This window comes from Enhydra lutris, unplaced genomic scaffold (assembly GCF_002288905.1).
Source record: "Enhydra lutris kenyoni isolate GAN:26980312 unplaced genomic scaffold, ASM228890v2 scaffoldscaffold9, whole genome shotgun sequence".
Classification (NCBI taxonomy): Eukaryota; Metazoa; Chordata; class Mammalia; order Carnivora; family Mustelidae; genus Enhydra; species Enhydra lutris.
The window spans coordinates 72,772,677-72,790,125 of record NW_019154093.1 but is presented as its reverse complement, the minus strand read 5'-3'; the positions used below and the strand labels follow the sequence as shown (position 1 = coordinate 72,790,125).

At 42.6% G+C, this 17,449-nt stretch overlaps 1 protein-coding gene across 1 annotated transcript; it reads left to right on the top strand.

Moving 5' to 3' along the window:
* Positions 1 to 1,334: 1,334 nt before the first annotated feature.
* LOC111143570 (HEN methyltransferase 1) lies at positions 1,335 to 8,774 on the top strand. Its single transcript, XM_022497393.1, has 6 exons — positions 1,335 to 1,445; positions 3,308 to 3,420; positions 4,048 to 4,182; positions 6,441 to 6,620; positions 7,296 to 7,488; positions 8,340 to 8,774. Exons 1-6 carry the CDS (start codon positions 1,335 to 1,337, stop codon positions 8,772 to 8,774), a joined length of 1,167 nt encoding a protein of 388 aa, XP_022353101.1.
* The last annotated feature ends 8,675 nt before the right edge of the window (positions 8,775 to 17,449 follow it).

The window sequence follows — 17,449 nt, the reverse complement described above, 5'->3', positions numbered from 1 at the left end:
AGAGGGGAGGAAACTTGCTCTGTCCCTGGTTGATCTAGGCGCCTCTTGTGCTCAGGCTCCTTTACAAAACCACTGTTTTGTATTTACAGCTGAGCCATGGCTGGTTCATAGAGCTTGAAGGATACATTGTTTTCTTGTTTTAACAAAATTGAAGAAAACAAACAGGTAATGCTGCTCCTAAACCTGTTTGTATGACTCTCAAGAGGTATCCCTGAGATGGATTGTGAGGTAGTTAAAAGTAAAATCCCATCAAATTTAGCTCCTAGCATTTCTTGGGGTGTTGGATGAGATCAAACAAGGATATACAAAAGATAAAATTCCACATTTGGTGTATATGAAGTGAAAAGAGTATCAGTTATTTTAAGTAGCAAAATCTACTTTAAAAATACTTTTTAATGATAATGTGATTTTGGATCCACCAAAGATCTTGTTCACTGAAGATGGTGATTGAGGAGGTGTGGGGTGAGGCCTAAGAGTCTGCATTTCTAGGAAATCTCCAGGAAAAGAGAATCACTGAGAACAACATTTGGAGTCTGTGCTGTCCAATAGGTAGCCACATGCCACATGTGGTTACTGAACACTTGAAAGATGCCTTCGTAAGACTTAATTGAAAGTCTTTAATCAGGACTACAGCACAAGAGCACTGCAATAGAGGAGAGATGGTGAAAACTCCCATTTTCAGCTGCGGGGGATTTGTAGCCATTAGCAGATGGCTACAGCATCAGCAGAGGGGCTGAGCGCATGGAAGAGACCACCAGAGTTTTGGGTATTAAGCAGCATTTAACAGGATTCTTGATAGGGCAGCTCTGGGGGATCGGATTATTAAGGGGTGGTGGTAAGGAATTTGATCAGACTGTGAGATTAAAGGTGGAGAATTCTCTAAGCTGACTTGGTAGGATTCTTGAGAGAAACTGGCCTAAGCAGGCCCAAGACAGGACGGTGTCTAGGTCAAGGCCTAATCAGAAGACCATTTATAGGAGTCTTTCTTTAGTTTGGTCAACAAGTCTGTCTCCAGCCTACCTGTATTCCAGGCTTTGGCAGTTCATTAAAGGTCCCTTGTGGCTAGGAGACTTAGAATTGTTAAAAGCGTTAGTTTTCCCTCCAGCTGACTGTAATAAGCCCTCAGAAGCTTAAAGCCATATTATCACTTAAGAAAAGATAAGACTGGAGGCTTGGATGAACGATGGAGGAAATGCAGTACCACTGAGTGATTTTTGGACAGGTTGAAAGGCCAATGTATTGTACCAAGTAACTGGGAAATGAGGCTGGTTTTTCCTTAATTTCTGAAGCTGCGCATGATTTAGAACACCTCCCTTCTGCTTCAGGGCAACAGTATGGATCATTGTGAAGTTCTCAGCAAGAAAGTGATTGAGTTCAAACCACCAGTGTATGAACAGAGATACTACTTTGTTAAAAACTTAGTGAATCAACATGGACACAAGAAGGTAGGTATTTTCTTTCCAAACACTTAGAAGACTGTCTTATCAGCTTATAGTCAAAATACAAGAAAAACTTAAGGATTTGGCAGGTTAGCAGAGACTATTTGAAGATGTGTTGCAGTCTACGGCCATACCACCCTGAACGTGCCGGATCTCATCTGAAGATGTGTTGCAAGGAAGGAAAGGGATTAGTGCAATAGGGAGAACACTGACCATAAGATCTGCATGCATCGGTAGTTGGGGGGAAAAACATTTTTCTCTAGAGTAAATAGAACTGATTTGTGGGGGAGTGGGAGAAAAGGGTGGTATGATTGGATAGTATAACGAATTAACCTAAGTCTATCCTGTAAATACAGTTACTTCTGTCTTCAGAGAGGGCAGGGTAAAGTTCAGGGGTCTGTGGGAAGGAGAAGCTTGAGCTAAATTTAGGTTAACAAGAAATTGAGTATACTATGTAAGAAGCAGTTTAAAGCTTCTTAAGGCTGTAGTTTGCTTTTGGACTAGGTTTTTAAAAAAGATTTTAGGGGCGCCTGGGTGGCTCAGTGGGTTAAAGCCTCTGCCTTCGGCTCAGGTCATGATCCCAGGGTCCTGGGATCGAGCCCCACATCAGGCTCTCTGCTCAGCAGGGAGCCTGCTTCCTCCTCCTCTCTCTCTCTGCCTGCCTCTCTGCACACTTGTGATCGCTGTCTGTCAAATAAATAACTAAATAAAATCTTAAAAAAAAAAAAAAGATTTTAGAGAATGAGAGAGCACAAGCCTGAGGGGAGAGGCAAAGGGAGAAGCAGACTCCTGGCTGACCAGGGAACTGATGTGGGGCTCTGTCCCAGGACCCTGGGATCATGACCTGAGCTGAAGACAGACTTTTAAACAATGGAGCCCCCAGGCATTCCTAGACTAGGTTTTGTTGTTGTTGTTGTTGTTTAATGCCATGTAACCCTTCTCCCACTGTCCATAAATGTGCCAGCTTCAGAAAGGAAACTGCTTATGGCTAAGGGTGCAATATTGTGGTAAATTGTGAGGTTTACCTAAAATATTAAAGGTAAAAAATGAAACACATCTGAGGAAAAATTGGATTGAATATAGGTTGAATGGGCCTATTGCTAAGGTATAATTATAATCCCATTTTCCAGAAGGGAATTTTTATTTTTTTGGAAGCAGCTTAGTAAATGCTGTAATTGGTTTTCTGATAGAATGAATTTTGAGGTAAACTTTAGTCTGTTCCAGAATTAACACTTTGTGCATCTTAAGATAATATGGTATCTTTCATGTCTGAGTATCCAAAAATACCCCCTTAAGGCTGAAGCCAGCTGCCCCCTTAAGGCTGGATTAGAGCCAGTCAGCTACCCTAGAAGCTGATTTGGGATATTTTTGGGATTGGGTGCCATTAAACTTTATAAGTATTAATTTCCTAAGGTGGAATCAGAAATTTAGGTGATAGTGTTTAGTGATTAATGAAGACTTTAGTGCATAATTAAGAAGTTCATTTAAGAATACATACATATGTGCATTAAGGGGATTAGGTTAACACTGAACATAAATCCCTAAAACATTGGTCAAGATCAGGCACTTAAGTTAGAAGCTGCTCAGACGTTCAAAGTTGTGTTTTATAGGGTAACTGCCTACCATGTGGGGTGTTCTGGGTGCCTGGTACTCATCTGAAGTCGTTACAGTCCAAACACTAACACAGCTTATTCCCTGCCCACTTGTCCCTTAACGTTTCAGGTTAACTTCCTTTTTGTGTACCTTTTTCTACCAAAAAGATCTTGACATAATTATATGGTTAATTCTGATAACCACTTACTCTCTAAAGTTTTTGGTCCTATTTGACTTCTGGCAATAATGTCTCCAATGCTCTGTTTCATCTGTAGATTGCAGACTTGGGCTTCGGGGACGCCACACTTCTATGGATGCTGAAATACCACCGCTGCGTTCAGTATCTTGTTGGAGTAGATATTGCTGCCAAACCCTTTGAATGGGGAGGGTAATACCAAGTTTCTGAAAGTATGGTGCATTAATCTAAAACTAGTGGCACTATGAGGAAGTGTCAGTTTTATACAGCTTATTTTGAAAGATTGGCCCCGAGAGCCTCAAGGTCACCGATTGACTGTGCCATATCATCGTGAATGATACAGTAGTTTTTCCTGCCAATGTAGAAAGTAAAGCCTGTCAAGAAATTATAGTAGACAAAGCATTGTAGATTCAATTTTCAAATGGCAAAATCTTAATGCTGGACACCAGGAGAACTCAATTAGAGGATTGACATTGCCCCAGACCTCTTTCAATTTAAGCCTGAGCAGCTCCCCAGTCTCCTATATATATTGACTGCAGGTTTTTTCGGGACATTTTTTCTTCTAAAGAAAGTTAATCACTGATCCACAGGGAGCTGGAAGACCAAGAGTATTAAATGGCGAGAGCATCAGCACCATTCAGTCTTGTTCTTATTGGCCAGTAATCTATGAGGAAGTTAACCCTAAGACCTCCTTCTTACTACCTCAAGTCTTGGAAAATTCATTTCGGTAGATAATGATCAGAGGATCAGATTATCAGAATTCCACTGCTGGTGAGATTCTGAAAGATTACAGTGTTAATATTCCTTCTGTTTTTACAGGGGTAGGTTGTCTCCAGGAGTGGGGAGTTACATCATTCCTCGAGAACTAGATTTGACTATAACCTTGTACCGTGGTTCTGCTGTACAAAAAGACTCCCGTTTGTGTGGATTTGACTTGATAACATGTATTGAATTGTAAGTATTAAACCTATTCTTACTGTATAAGTTTATTACAAATCAGAATTCTCTGGGCGCCTGGGTGGCTCGTGGGTTAAGCCTCTGCCTTCAGCTCAGGTCATGATCTCAGGGTCCTGGGATCGAGTCCTACATCGGGCTCTCTGCTCAGCAGCGAGCCTGCTTCCCTTCCTCTCTCTCTGCCTGCCTTGCTGCCTACTTGTGATCTCTCTCTCTGTCAAATAAATAAATCTAAAAAAAAAAAAAAAAGGAAATCAGAATTCTCAGTAAATTTTGTCTCCTAACAAGATTTAAATTGTAATTTTCAAATTTATTTGTAAAGCAGATTACTTGACAGGATTGGCTTTAGTTTCAGATTTACAGATGGAGGAGCCACAAAAATAATACCAGGAATACCTTTTATTCAGGTTCACCTATTCAAGTTTTCCTCATTTTTTAAAGGATTTTGAGATCAAGAGTGCTAGGAAGAAAGCATGAGTCAGGGGGAGGAGCAGAGGGAGGGCAGAGGGGCAGAAGGAGAAGCAGACTGTCCCCTGAGCAGGCTCCCCTACTTAATTTTTAAACACAGTAAAATATTTTTGAGCAGGGACACCTGGGTGGCTCAGTTAAGCGTCTGCTTTCAACTCAGGTCATAATCCCAGGGTTTTGGGATTGAGTCCTGCTTTGAACTTCTTGCTAGTCTTGCTCGGTGGGGAGCCTGCTTCTCCCTCTGCCTTCTTCTCCCTCTGCTTCTCCCCCTGCCTGAAGCTCCCCATGCTTGTGCTCATGTGCTCTCTCTGACAAATAAAAATCTTTAAAAATATATTTGAGCAGGGACACCTGGGTGGCTCAGTTGGTTAAGCAGCTGCCTTCGGCTCAGGTCATGATCCCAGTGTCCTGGGATCGAGTCCCGCATCGGGGTCCTTGCTCAGCAGGGAGCCTGCTTCTCCCTCTGCCTCTGCCTGCCATTCTGTCTGCCTGTGCTTGCTCTCTCTCCCTCTCTCTCTCTCTGACAAATAAATAAATAAAATCTTTAAAAAAAAAATATATTTGAGCAGAGGTATATTTCTGTGGATTTTAACACATATAGTTCAGTGTAACTTACAGTCAAGGCACAGAACAGTTCCATTACCCGAACAACTCAGGCTGTCCCTTTGTGGCCACACCTTTTCCTCACCCCTGGCAAGCATTCACCCATTTTGCAGCATAGATTTTAGAAACACTATAGTAATCACACTATGTAATTTTTTGAAACTTTTTTTTCCCAGTGAATGCCTTTTGAGATTTATCTAATTTCTTGGCAGTTTTTTCCTTATTTCTGAGTATTCCTTTCATGATGTACTACCTTTTCAAGTACTTAAGGGTATTTGGGTTTCCAGTATGGAGACGAGATACCATTCACAGAACAGGTTTTGCATGAACACAAGTTTTCATTTCACCCCGGGAATGGGATTTTGGGTCATATGATTTTCTGGTTCAGAGTTTTGATCTATTTCTTCCATTGTCTTTACACTTTTATGCATTGACTTTTTCTTTTTTTGTCCTCTAATGTGTGAATTTAAAGCAATAAATTTCACTAAGTGCATTGTAGCTCTAACTACACATTTTGATGTGTAGTATTTGCATTGATATTGCAAAGAAGCTAAATTGAAGACTTGAGTTTGAGTCATTTACCTATGTGTCTTCTCTTACTGGTCTGAATGGTTGTTTCCTTCCCATCACCATCCTGCCGAGTGGTTATGGGGAGATATATGGGCACATTTGCCCTAAAAATCACATCAGTTTGTTGTCTTTGGAAACTTAACATTTTCCAGGCATACACTCAGTGTCAAATTGCCTCTCCTGTTCCTCTTTAAGGCAAAGATAGAAGTGGGTTAGATTAACATACAGCATCAGGATAGAAATGGCTCCCTGGGTCTAGTGGTTGCCTGTACTGGGACAGTTGATCTGGTCCTTGGGTGTGGGTGAGAATCTGCTGGGATCTGATGCTGAAACCCACAGCTTTTGTAGAGGTATTTATTCTGGTCTCCTAGCACTGCAGGCCTCCTGGGGAGCTAACACTTAATGCTCATACTTCTGGTTACTGACAGTGAGGTCCAGAGCCCTGAAAGAGGGGGCGACGTGGTCCAAGGGCAGGGTGAGGATATAGGAATAGTTGGTTTCAGGTCCTATAAATACTGTTACATAAATTCAGATGGGATAAATGTAGAGGTAGAAAATGTTTTTGCTAAATCAGCTAGGAAAATAACTGCATTGTCTTTCCCATTGACCATTTCAAGGATAGAACACTTAGATTCTGAAGATCTGGCCAAGTTTCCTGAGGTCGTGTTTGGGTACTTTTCTCCGGGTATGGTTGTCATCAGCACACCAAACTCTGAATTCAATCCCCTGTTTCCAGCATCAACCTTTAGAGATCCAGATCACAGATTTGAGTGGAACAGAAAGCAGTTTCAGATGTGGTGAGTTCATAAATGTTATGAATTTTGTGGTAAGGATGGGGGAGTTTACCCCACAGGAGTTTAAAATGCTATAAAGTCAGTCTTGATACACACATTATGAAAGTTTTATTATCCTAATAAAATTTCCCAAAATTCAGCTTGACATATAAAAAGGACCACGATATTTGGGTAGAATAAATGGAATTTTTTGATTTCTTAGGTCTCAGGCAGCCACGCAAAGCCTGGGGTACCAGGTGACTTCTGATATGAAGGCATGAGGAGTAGGAGTGTTGGTGTGGAGATAGGGAAACAAAATAGGGAGGGGTTTGTAGGGCAGTGAGGGTGAGCCCCCATGCCCTGCCCAAGTGTTCCCTGCCAGGGCCTTGACAGATGGACAGATGGTCACGTTTCTGGCATGACTGCAAACCCAAATTTGAGTTGGGATTATAGCCATTTAGTCTCCTTTTTCATGCCTACACCCTGCTCCTTAACTCCCCCTTTCTCCATATTTTTGTGAGTATGCGGAAGTAGACTCAGGACCCTAAAGTCTCCTCAGAAGTAAGCAAACCCAGTAGCATTATGTGTTGCTGTAAGAATTTGCAACTTGGCAAGTATTTTAGCTCATTGTATTTTTCTATCTACTGGTGATTTTTAATCTAACCATACCTTTCAGAAATGCATTTCTTTTAATTTCAGGGCTTTGGATGTGGCAAAGCTCTACCATTACTCTGTAGAGTTTTCTGGTGTGGGGGATCCACCAGCAGGAGCTGAGCATGTTGGATACTGTACCCAAATTGGGGTCTTCCAGAAAAACAGAGCAAAGCCAACTGAATCGAGCATTTCAGAGCCAGAGGAACATGTTTATGAAGTTGTGAGTTTTCTTTGGGAGGTAGCGGCCAGGGTAAGAAGCACATGGATTAGGATGTGAACTTTGTAAGGGTCCTCACTGTAGAGATAAATGTAAATGTGCTTAGAATCCGTCATGCCCACAACTGCCTTCAGGGTTGGTCTACTTCACCCTAGAGACCGTCTGGCCTCTTGCCATGTCTCAAATCACATTACAGGGAAAGAGCAGGAGTCCTGGAAAGTTTTCAAGCTAATATGTCAGCAACCCCACCCCCGGCCCCCCAGTAATCCATTAAGATCAGCAGCACTCCTCCACGGCATGGCCCAGGAAATGAGTATAACACCTGAAGCTCCAACCTTCTCAGGCCCTTTTGGTTTCAGGAGATATGTTGAAGAATAAGCACATTGCTCTCCTAAGAATCTTTTTACCCATTTCCCTCTAATATCAAGAAGGAACATTGGGTTGGTGTGAGTTGGTGGAAAGCTGGCTTTGGGAGACTTTGATCATTAGAATTTTTTTCTTTCTTTCTTTTTTTTTTTTTTAATTTATTTGGCAGACAGAGATCACAAGTAGGCAGAGAGGCAGGCAGAGAGAGAGGGGGAGGCAGGCTCCCTGCTGAGCAGAGAGCTTGATGTGGGGCTCCATCCCAGAACCATGGGATCATGACCCAAGCCGAAGGCAGAGGCTTCAACCCACTGAGCCACCCAGGCAACCCGATCATTAGAATTTTTAAAGCAGCTCAGATGTTAATGTCTGTACCTCTGGTTTGATTCCCATGATATCGTGGCATGCGTGGCTAGTAGGATTTGATACATGTGTGTAGTTAATACCCAGTTCATAATGTGGTAGCAAGTTCCTAAGGAAATGAAACCTCTTGGTAATTTTTCCTTCAGGTTTATACCACCTCATACCCGAGTTTACAGCAAAGCAAATACTTCCGGTTTACTCTGAGTATTGAGGCGGTGAAATCCATCGACTTGATGAAAAGCCGGTTTCTCCGGGGTCCAAGGAGAAAGGAGGGCGACCGGGTGGTACCGCTCGGCAGCTGCACCCCGCAGGACGGGTTAACAGAAGCTCAAAGGGCCGAAATAGAGCAGTCCCCCAAGCCGTACAGTGTGGGAGAGAAGTTCTACGTGCCGCTGGAAAGACTCCTCGCTTACCCGAAGGTGAACCTCTTGGTGGCGGGCAGCACGGAGAAGCTGCGCACGGTGCTCGCGGAGGGACTGCGGCTGAACGGCGATCAGACCGCCGTGCAGGTGGAGCTGGTTGACTACCGCACACAGCGCCTGTTCGATGAGCATTTAGTCAGCCCTGCGCTGGAGTCCTAAGTGAGGCAGCCTAGTTTGCAATTTTCTCTAACCGTGTGTTTTTTCATAGGCTTTTTGTAGGGCGGTGGAGGGCCCATAATAGTGCTTGTTCATGTTTGTTAGACTCATGTTGAATGTGACTTTAAAAAAATTTTTTTTAAGCAAAGTGGATTAGCAAATAAAACGTTTCCCCAGGGAATAAGTAGTTTTAAATACATAGGATTCTGTATACTCCTTTGGGCTAAATTCTAACCTGTACTGTAATACTTGCCTAAAACATCATACAGGAAGTGTTTGAAGATAAGAGCAGCCTCCTCCCTGGTAGTTTACTGCGTGGAACCAGGGTGGTCAGAGCAGTGGAGAATTAGAGCTTCACATTGCTGGGGAAACTGGTTTAAATCACAGACCTGAGTGTAGAGGTTTGCTGACCAGGCTCTGCCACCAAAAGGACCTATTCATCTGCCTTCCTGTTGTGACTATCTCAGGGAGGACTTTTTGTTACCACTTGAATATTCCAAGTCCTATTCCAAAGAGAGAGCAAAGAAAGGGACGGGCCATGTGCTGGCTTTCTGGTAAGGTTGGTTCTATACCACTCTTCTGCTCCTTGTCCGAGCAGATAGAAGGATCACCTTACCACTCAGGAAAGCTGGGAGCTGTAGTTTCTTATTCTGGGCTGGTATGTGCTCTCAGTTCATGTCTTCTGTTCTCTGGGAAGGAACCCGGAGCAAGGGACCTTTGGCCACTTGCCAGTCTGCCACGAGTGGCTGGCGTATCCTCACTAACCAGGGGCCAGCTGGTTGTGGAGTGTGGGTGCCTAGGAAAGGCGTCTTGGGGCCATAGTTCTCAGCTTGATTCTTTGAAGTGTTGATAAGTAGAAAGTGGATTTGAGGGGGAGGGGCAGGGAAAGAAGGGACTTAAGAATAGAATCTGATGACATAACCGCTTGTTAATCAGCTCTTCATAGTCCCTGCACCCCCCATCAGCTCTTCATAGTCCCTGCACCCCCCACCTTTCTAGACTTATTTTTCCCTCTTGAATACATAGGACCTGTAGACACACTCTTGGTATACTCCCCCCCCCCCCCCGCCCGCCCCAACAAAAGGCCCTTTTGGTCTGTCTAGGTCTCTGCATGACTTCTGCTGCATATGGCTTCCTTTTCATATGTTAGAGCCGAGGTTTCAGGCTTAGGCCAGCACTTTGTCCTGCTGTCCTCCAGGCTAATCGATTACTTTGTTCAATCTTCTTCCTTCCTGAGAACCTTTTAAAAATGATAGTTGTGGGTGATGGAGCTACTCTTATTCCCCTGTCTCTGCAACATCAGTATCTACATCCTTGATATTTGTCCTCCCCTTCTCATTTTGATGCAGGCATGGAAAGATTCATCAATGTCTAAAACCTGGTGTCAGGTGTTCTTGTAGAGAGCCAACTACTGAGCTCTAGAAATTGAGGTGGAAAAGTGACCAGAGATAAGGTGGATGTGTGTTCCACTAAAATACAGACTAAAGGCAGCTGTTTTGTCCATGGTTTGCAGTTTTAAAAAGCTATGTACACTTATTAACCCTTTAGCAGCATGGAAATGTAGATCATTCTAAAGGGACAAAAGCAATTAGACTTTCTTTCATATTGTTGTAAACCCAGTCAAAGTTGGGTTTATTAGGGGAAGTTTTAGCTCACTTGTGTGTATCCTGGGGACAGTAACTGCATAGAGTTAAAGCACTGAGACCGCCTGGCCCAGAGTAATGTTCCCTATAAGGTTGCCGTGTTAATATTAGAGGAATGTTAGATATGGGCATATCCTTACCCAGGCAGCCAGTCCTCATAGCAAGGCATGTTGCAGGTCTAGAAAGTGAAGAACAGTCCTTTTTTTTTTTTTTTTTAAGATTTTATTTATTTATTTGACAGAGATCACAAGGAGGCAGAGAGGCAGGCAGAGAGAGAGAGAGAGAGAGAGAGAAAGCAGGCTCCCTGCTGAGCAGAGAGCCTGATGTGGGGGCTCGATCCCAGGACCCTGGGATCATGACCTGAGCTGAAGGCAGAGGCTTTAACCCTCTGAACCACCCAGGCGCCCCAAGAACAGTCCTTTAAGGTTGAGACTAAACCATCCAATACCTGATTAAGGAAAGTGGCAACCCTAGGGGCGGCTGGGTGGCTGTTGGTTAAGTGTCTGCCTTCAGCTCAGGTCATGGTTTAGGTTCCTGGGATCCATCGAGTTGGCCATCAGTCTCCTTGCTCAGCAGGGAGCCTGCTTTGCCTGCCTCTCCCCCTGCTTATGCTGACATCTGTCTTTGATGAAATCTTTACAAAGTAGGGTTGCTACTTAAGAGTATCTTTGCTTTATATACAAAAAGTGTAAAGTTCTAGCCAGATTTCAGGTATCTCAGTGTAGGGACCTGCTGAAATAGACTAGTTCTCTCCAGCCACTCTTTTTGAGGGGCACCTGAGTGGCTCAGTGTGTTAAACATCTCCCGTTGGCTCAGGTCATGATCCCAGGGTCTTGGAATGGAGTCCTGCATCAGGCTCTTGCTCTCTGCACACCACCCCCGCCCCAGCTTATGTTCTCAGTATCTCAAATTTTAAAATATTTTCAGAGATAATGAAAGTAAAGGGGGGAGAGGAGAGGGAGAAGCAGGCTCCTCACTGAGCAGGAAGCCTGACCTGGGGCTTGATCCCAGGACTATGGGATCATGACCTGAGCTAAAGGCAGCCAATTCACACACTGAGCCACCCAGGGACCCCAGTCACTGTTCAGACTGCTAGCTGCTCTCCCTTTTACTTCACCTCCCAGTGCATTCCCCGGCTCAAGTAAAACCCATCCCCCAGGGGGCAGTGTTGGATGGCCACCTCCCCTTCATCCTTACTCTATTTTCCAGCAGCTTCCTGTGGAAGGGGACATGAGGGAATTTTAAAATTTTGAATCCTGCTTTGTGATCAATACATTCTTTTCCTCCATGTAGGCTGCCCTTTCTGGGGGAGATGTTTAAAAGTCCTTAAGAAGCTTCCCTTTGCTTTCCTATAGAGGAATTCCTGCCTGTGTATGTGTCCCTTATTATGTATGTTAGGTAAAACAAATTTTCTGTTAAATAAACAGTGCTAAATACTGGTTTGAGAAGCCTTTGGTTTCAGAGACTGGTGAGCAACAGGAAGCAGAATAAGAAAGAAGTTGAAAGCTCTGGCTAAAACTTGTTATTAAGGGGCTTGAAATCTTCATGAGGAAGGTGGTTTCTACCTTACCTCTAGTCTCCCTCCAGAACCCAAAAGAACAGCCCTGCCAATTAAAAACTGTAAACTCACTTATATAATCTTCAAAAACTGTTAAAGTAATACTGTAAAAATGAAGATAATTCAGAACTATATAGACCTTAAAGTAAGCTTTATAATCTTTATTATGCTTTTTCCTTAGACCTGCCCCCAACACCATCTTCGTGAAACTCCCTGCCCCTCATTCAATACTTTCTTGAAGAGAACAGCCCTGCCCACCATTCCTCATAGAATTCCAGTGGACTATAATATATTTTCTGATACTAATTATTTTACGTACATGATCGACAATTTTTTTGATGAGCTTCCTTTATCACTAGCAGTATATTTTATAAATTCATTTTCATCTATTGTATTCATTTTAATCACTTTTCTTGGGGCACCTTGGTGGCTCAGTTGGTTAAGCATCTGCCTTCAGCTCAGGTCATGATCTCAGGGTGCTGGGCTCAAGCCCCGGATCGGGCTCCCTGCTCAGCAGAGAGCCTGCTTCTTCTCCCTCTCCCTCTGCCCCTACCCCTTGTTTATGCACTCTCAAGTAGAATCTTTAAAAAAATTAAAATGTTTAATCAATTGTTTCTTGTTATGCCAAAAAAAAGTCCAGACTGCTAAGGACAACACAAGTGTCCCTAACTGTCTGTACACCATCCCATCGCACTCCTTAGAGACACCAAAAGTTCTTTGGTTCATAATAACTGGAACTACAAGTAGATTCCAGTTTTGCGAGAACCAGTGCATTTTTTTAGGGGGTGGATTGTTTCTTTTTCTAGGAAAACCCTTGGAATGGACCACAGGCTTTGTAAACAAAAGGCCTCAAAACACTTAAGATGTCATTGCTCCAAGGTATTTCACTGCACTGAATGTTAATGAAATAGTTACAGAGTCCTGTGGGTTCAGCTGCTGACAGGAGGTCAGGGAGGAGCATCATGCAAGCTAGAATCTTGAGACATACCTTCAAGGATGCAGGGTGTTCACTATGGCTAACATACTTTCTCCCAGTATAAGATGCCCATCTTTGGGAATATCCCGAAATAGGGAAAAATTACAGGTTTTTCCAAGGTCTAGCAAAACAAGCTAGAGGAGCCAGAGTTCATAAATTGGTACAGTAAACATTTCACCTCTTTTGCAATTAGTTTTTGAAGACCACAGCATGCCATGCTTTTTTTTTAGATTTTTATTTATTTATCAGAGAGAGAGAGACAGAGAGGGCATATATGCAGAGGGAGAGGGAGAAGCAGACTCCCTGCCAAGCAGGGAGCCTGATATGGGGCTCGATCCCAGGACACTGGGATCATGACCTGAGCCGAAGGCAGATGCTTAACAACTGAGCCACCCAGGTGCCCCCATGCCATGCTTTTTATACAGATCATTTGGAAATCACCCACCAACACTCTATTTACCTGTCGGGCCCTTTATGTGCTGGTCACGTTTATGTGGACTCTCCTTCACCGGCATTGCTGCCATTCATCTCTACTCCTTTTCATCCTCCTGTGTGACTCCTGCTGGAATTCGTCAAATTAAGCTCTGAGCATCTTATGGTCTTTCCCTGAAACATCGCATTGCTCCCTACTCCTATACCTTAGCCTTGACCCAGTCAGATTCTTTGTGTTTGTTGAAAAGGCTCTGTTACTCCGCTGCTATCTTTGTCTAACCTCCTCCCTCTGGAAGCTGTTTATAGCGCTGACCACCCAGTCCTTTCTAGCAGGAATCCACACAGAAGGGAGCTGACAGTCTTATTAATTCCACATTAAAGTAAAAGCAGTTTACTTAAGTAGGGTAAAAGTCTGATGCTTCAAAATCTTTTTTTCCAAGTATTTCAAATTACGTAAATTTAGTATTGAAAAGGGGTACCTGGCAGGCTCAGTCGTTAGAGCATTGGACTCTTGCTCTGGGGGTTATAAGCTTGAGCCCCATGGTCGGCAGGGAGTTTACTTAAAAGAATTGGTAATGAAAAAAGTATTTTTCCTTTGTCTTCATTCCGTAGACTACTGGGAAAGAAGGGTCACTTGGGAGAAAGTCGAACCGAATTACTTGAATTAATAAATACCACAAGGTGGCACACTTTCCCCACTTAGAGGGAATTGCACTCCGAGAACTCCCCGGTACAAATAAGTGCAAAATAACTTGAAGCTTTGTGCAATTACACTTGGAAATCTCTAAATGGTTTAAAGATCTAGTGCTGAAGTCAGCTTAAGGGAAATGGTTAAGGAGAAATCAAGTGCATAGGAATGGGGTCTTAATTCAGGCAGGAAAATCTCTAACGTTTGTTTCCTTGTCACGTGGGCCATATGGAATAGATGTCATCGACTCAGGGAATGTTCAAATGTAAGCCTTTTCTGTTTGCTTTCTAAATTCTTGTAATGTGGGATAGATTAAGTCCACCAAATATTTCTTATCATGCAGATGTAAAGAAAGATTTGTCTATACCAGGTATGTGATATATAGGTACAGGAATGAAGGAAAATGTGGTGAGGGAAGTCGGAGAGAGGGAGGGTGGGAGAGAAAACACTGGGTGTTGAGGAAGGGTAAGTCACAAGGCTGAGCCTGGGAACTCCATGCCTGAGATGTGGGGAACGGAGCATAAGGGTAGATCTGAGGGCCCTGCTGGCTTCAGCTGTGATCTGGCACGACGTTATCCCCATCCTACAGGGTCTTTCTGCTTAGCGCACACCATCTTTCATTATCTGCACTGTCCAGGAAAGCCGTGGCAATCTGCAGAGAGATGTGGGCTCAAACCCATACTGAACCATGGTTCTTTACATTGCTACTGTAATTGTAGTTACCAGCAGAAGGAATGTGCCGGCACTGTTGTTCCTCTGTGAGGACCTAGTCAAAGGAAGGAAGAGCCTGGACAGTGGTGGCACTGAGCATCAGTTACGTGAGGATCTTACCCTCTAATAGTGGCATATTTGTTGACCATATTCTCTGTGTCTAACACTAGAATGAAGGTATTATGTATGCAGGTGCTGCACAAAGGCAAATTCTGGCTCGACAGAGGAGTGCTTAACATGCTATAGTCCTAATAGTTCATGGGTGCTTGCGCTTAACCCAGAAGAATTAGTAGTATCTCCATCCTCAATTAGAAACAGGTTCAGAAGGGAGCCTGAATTCAGACTCAGGTCTGTCTGACTCTAGAGCCCATGTTCCTCCCACCACTGGAGGGTGAAACTCAGAGTTCAAAAGAAGGGTCTTTCACTGGAGGATTTAAGACTGTGTTACACCACCCAGTAATGAGGGGAAACTGAGGAAGAAGTTAGAGGGATCCTTTCACTTCTCTTTTCTTACCTTGGAGAGAATCTGACCGATTTCTGACAGAACCTTAAACTGACATTTTAAAGTATACACATTATAAAGTTTAAGATGATTTTTATTGAACAGGTATAAGATTCACCTTTACATTATTACATACAATAAATTTTTTTGTAAAAAAAAATTTCTGGGATTTATAATTTGTACAGTAAAACAAATATATAAATATGAAGGTCATTTTCCAAGTATTAGAACAATACTAATGGAATCACTTCCATAACAATTGTTTTTCATAAACATTTACATGATTACCCACAAGTTGTATCAACTTCCAGAATAAGATGTATTTCCAAAAAACAATCAAACAATATATCCTAAGTATTCCTCTGCATGGGATTTGGTCAATGAATATCAGAGAATTTTATTTTATATATATATATATATATATATGATGAACGTAAACACTTGTAAATGCAGACTACATTGTCGTAAATAATAAAAATTTGCCAGCCTTGTCATAGAAGGAGTAGCTAGAGACCACTCACATCACTATTTAAAATACACTGTGTATATATTCTCTTAGGAAAAATCACGTATATAAGGTAATAAGGCCTTAATTTCCAGAGTAGTCTTTAAACTTACTTCATCCTTTATATTTTTAGACTTTATATTTTTAAACATCTCAGCTATTAAAGTTATGCATAGTACCTAAGCCAACACAGACACGGGCATTAATAATTTCAATTACAGTACTTGAATATATTCACATGACGTACCATCTAAGAGAAATGGCTGAGTATAATTTCTGAACAGTCCCAGTTAGACCTGTTAAAATAAAATGCAACCCCATCATATAAGCCTTTTAAGCATTATTAAAGTCTTAACATAGCCTGACACTTCAGAGTACTTAAATACTTAATACTGTTAGCTTGAGTTTGCAAAGTGGTCTAGTTGACGTGGCAATCTCAGTCTAAAATTACTAAACTCACTTCTGGATGTCTTTTTTTTTTTTTTTTTTAAAGATTTTATTTATTTATTTATTTGACAGAGAGATCACAAGTAGACAGAGAGGCAGGCAGAGAGAGGGAGGGAAGCAGGCTCCCTGCCAAGCAGAGAGCCCGATGCGGGACTCGATCCCAGGACCCCGAGATCATGACCTGAGCCGAAGGCAGCGGCCCAACCCACTGAGCCACCCAGGCGCCCCACTTCTGGATGTCTTATGCTTTGGTTGGAGGTTAGATGAAGATTTGTTTTCCTTTTAGTAACACATAGGCTAAGTGGTGGACCTTGGGATTCTTTGTCAAGACTTTCTCAGATAAGTACTATTCCACTACAGTTGCTGAATATGGAAGCCTTCCACACCACAAAGGGGAGTCAACCATCAAAATGCAAACTGATGGCCCAGGGCTGCTTTGCCCATGCTACTCCTAACATCCTCTGGTCTCAGTTACCAGCTCCAGTCACAGGAAGTGGGCTTCTGACTGGCCTCTGTATTTCCCCCAAACAGAAGATTTGAGACTTCCTTATCTGACCACAAATAAATAACTTTAATATACCATTAATCCTTCTCTAGGATAGGATTAGACAAAGACAATGTTATAGATTTGCAAATTCTCCAAGACTGGGTGATCTGAAATTTGACTTTAATATTTAAAGACCAATATTAAGATCTAATTTTTCGAATCCAAAATTTTCTCAACTCCAAATGGAACCAAAAGTGCACTTGGTATTTAAAAAGCAATTTTTAAAAATAGCTACATTGTCAAAATATAGCTACACAGTACATGCTCTATGAAAAAACGGAGAAGTAAGGCAGACATTTAAGCAAATTTTAACAAATATTTCCAGAGGACTGCAAATAAATGTGATTGCAAAGTATGCCCACCAATGCCACACAAAAAATGAATCCAGACTCGTGCTGACTTTTCCCTCATCAATGTTTCTATTAAAATTATTTTCTATGGGACGCCTGGGTGGCTCAGTTGGTTAAGCAGCTGCCTTCGGCTCAGGTCATGATCCCAGCATCCTGGGATCGAGTCCCACATCAGGCTCCTTGCTTGGCGGGGAGCCTGCTTCTCCCTCTGTCTCTGCCTGCCATTCTGTCTGCCTGTGCTCGCTCTCTCTCCCTCTCTCTCTAACAAAAAAAAAAAAAAAAATCTTTAAAAAAAATTATTTTCTACTACATAAATCAA

What these genes read in the sequence shown, in the direction of transcription:
- LOC111143570 (XM_022497393.1), top strand. Translation starts at nt 1,335, where the DNA reads ATGGATCATTGTGAAGTTCTCAGCAAGAAAGTGATTGAGTTCAAACCA. An exon ending in ATCAACATGGACACAAGAAG is followed by an intron (nt 1,446 to 3,307) that starts GTAGGTATTTTC and finishes TTTCATCTGTAG; the next exon opens with ATTGCAGACTTGGGCTTCGG. An exon ending in AAACCCTTTGAATGGGGAGG is followed by an intron (nt 3,421 to 4,047) that starts GTAATACCAAGT and finishes CTGTTTTTACAG; the next exon opens with GGGTAGGTTGTCTCCAGGAG.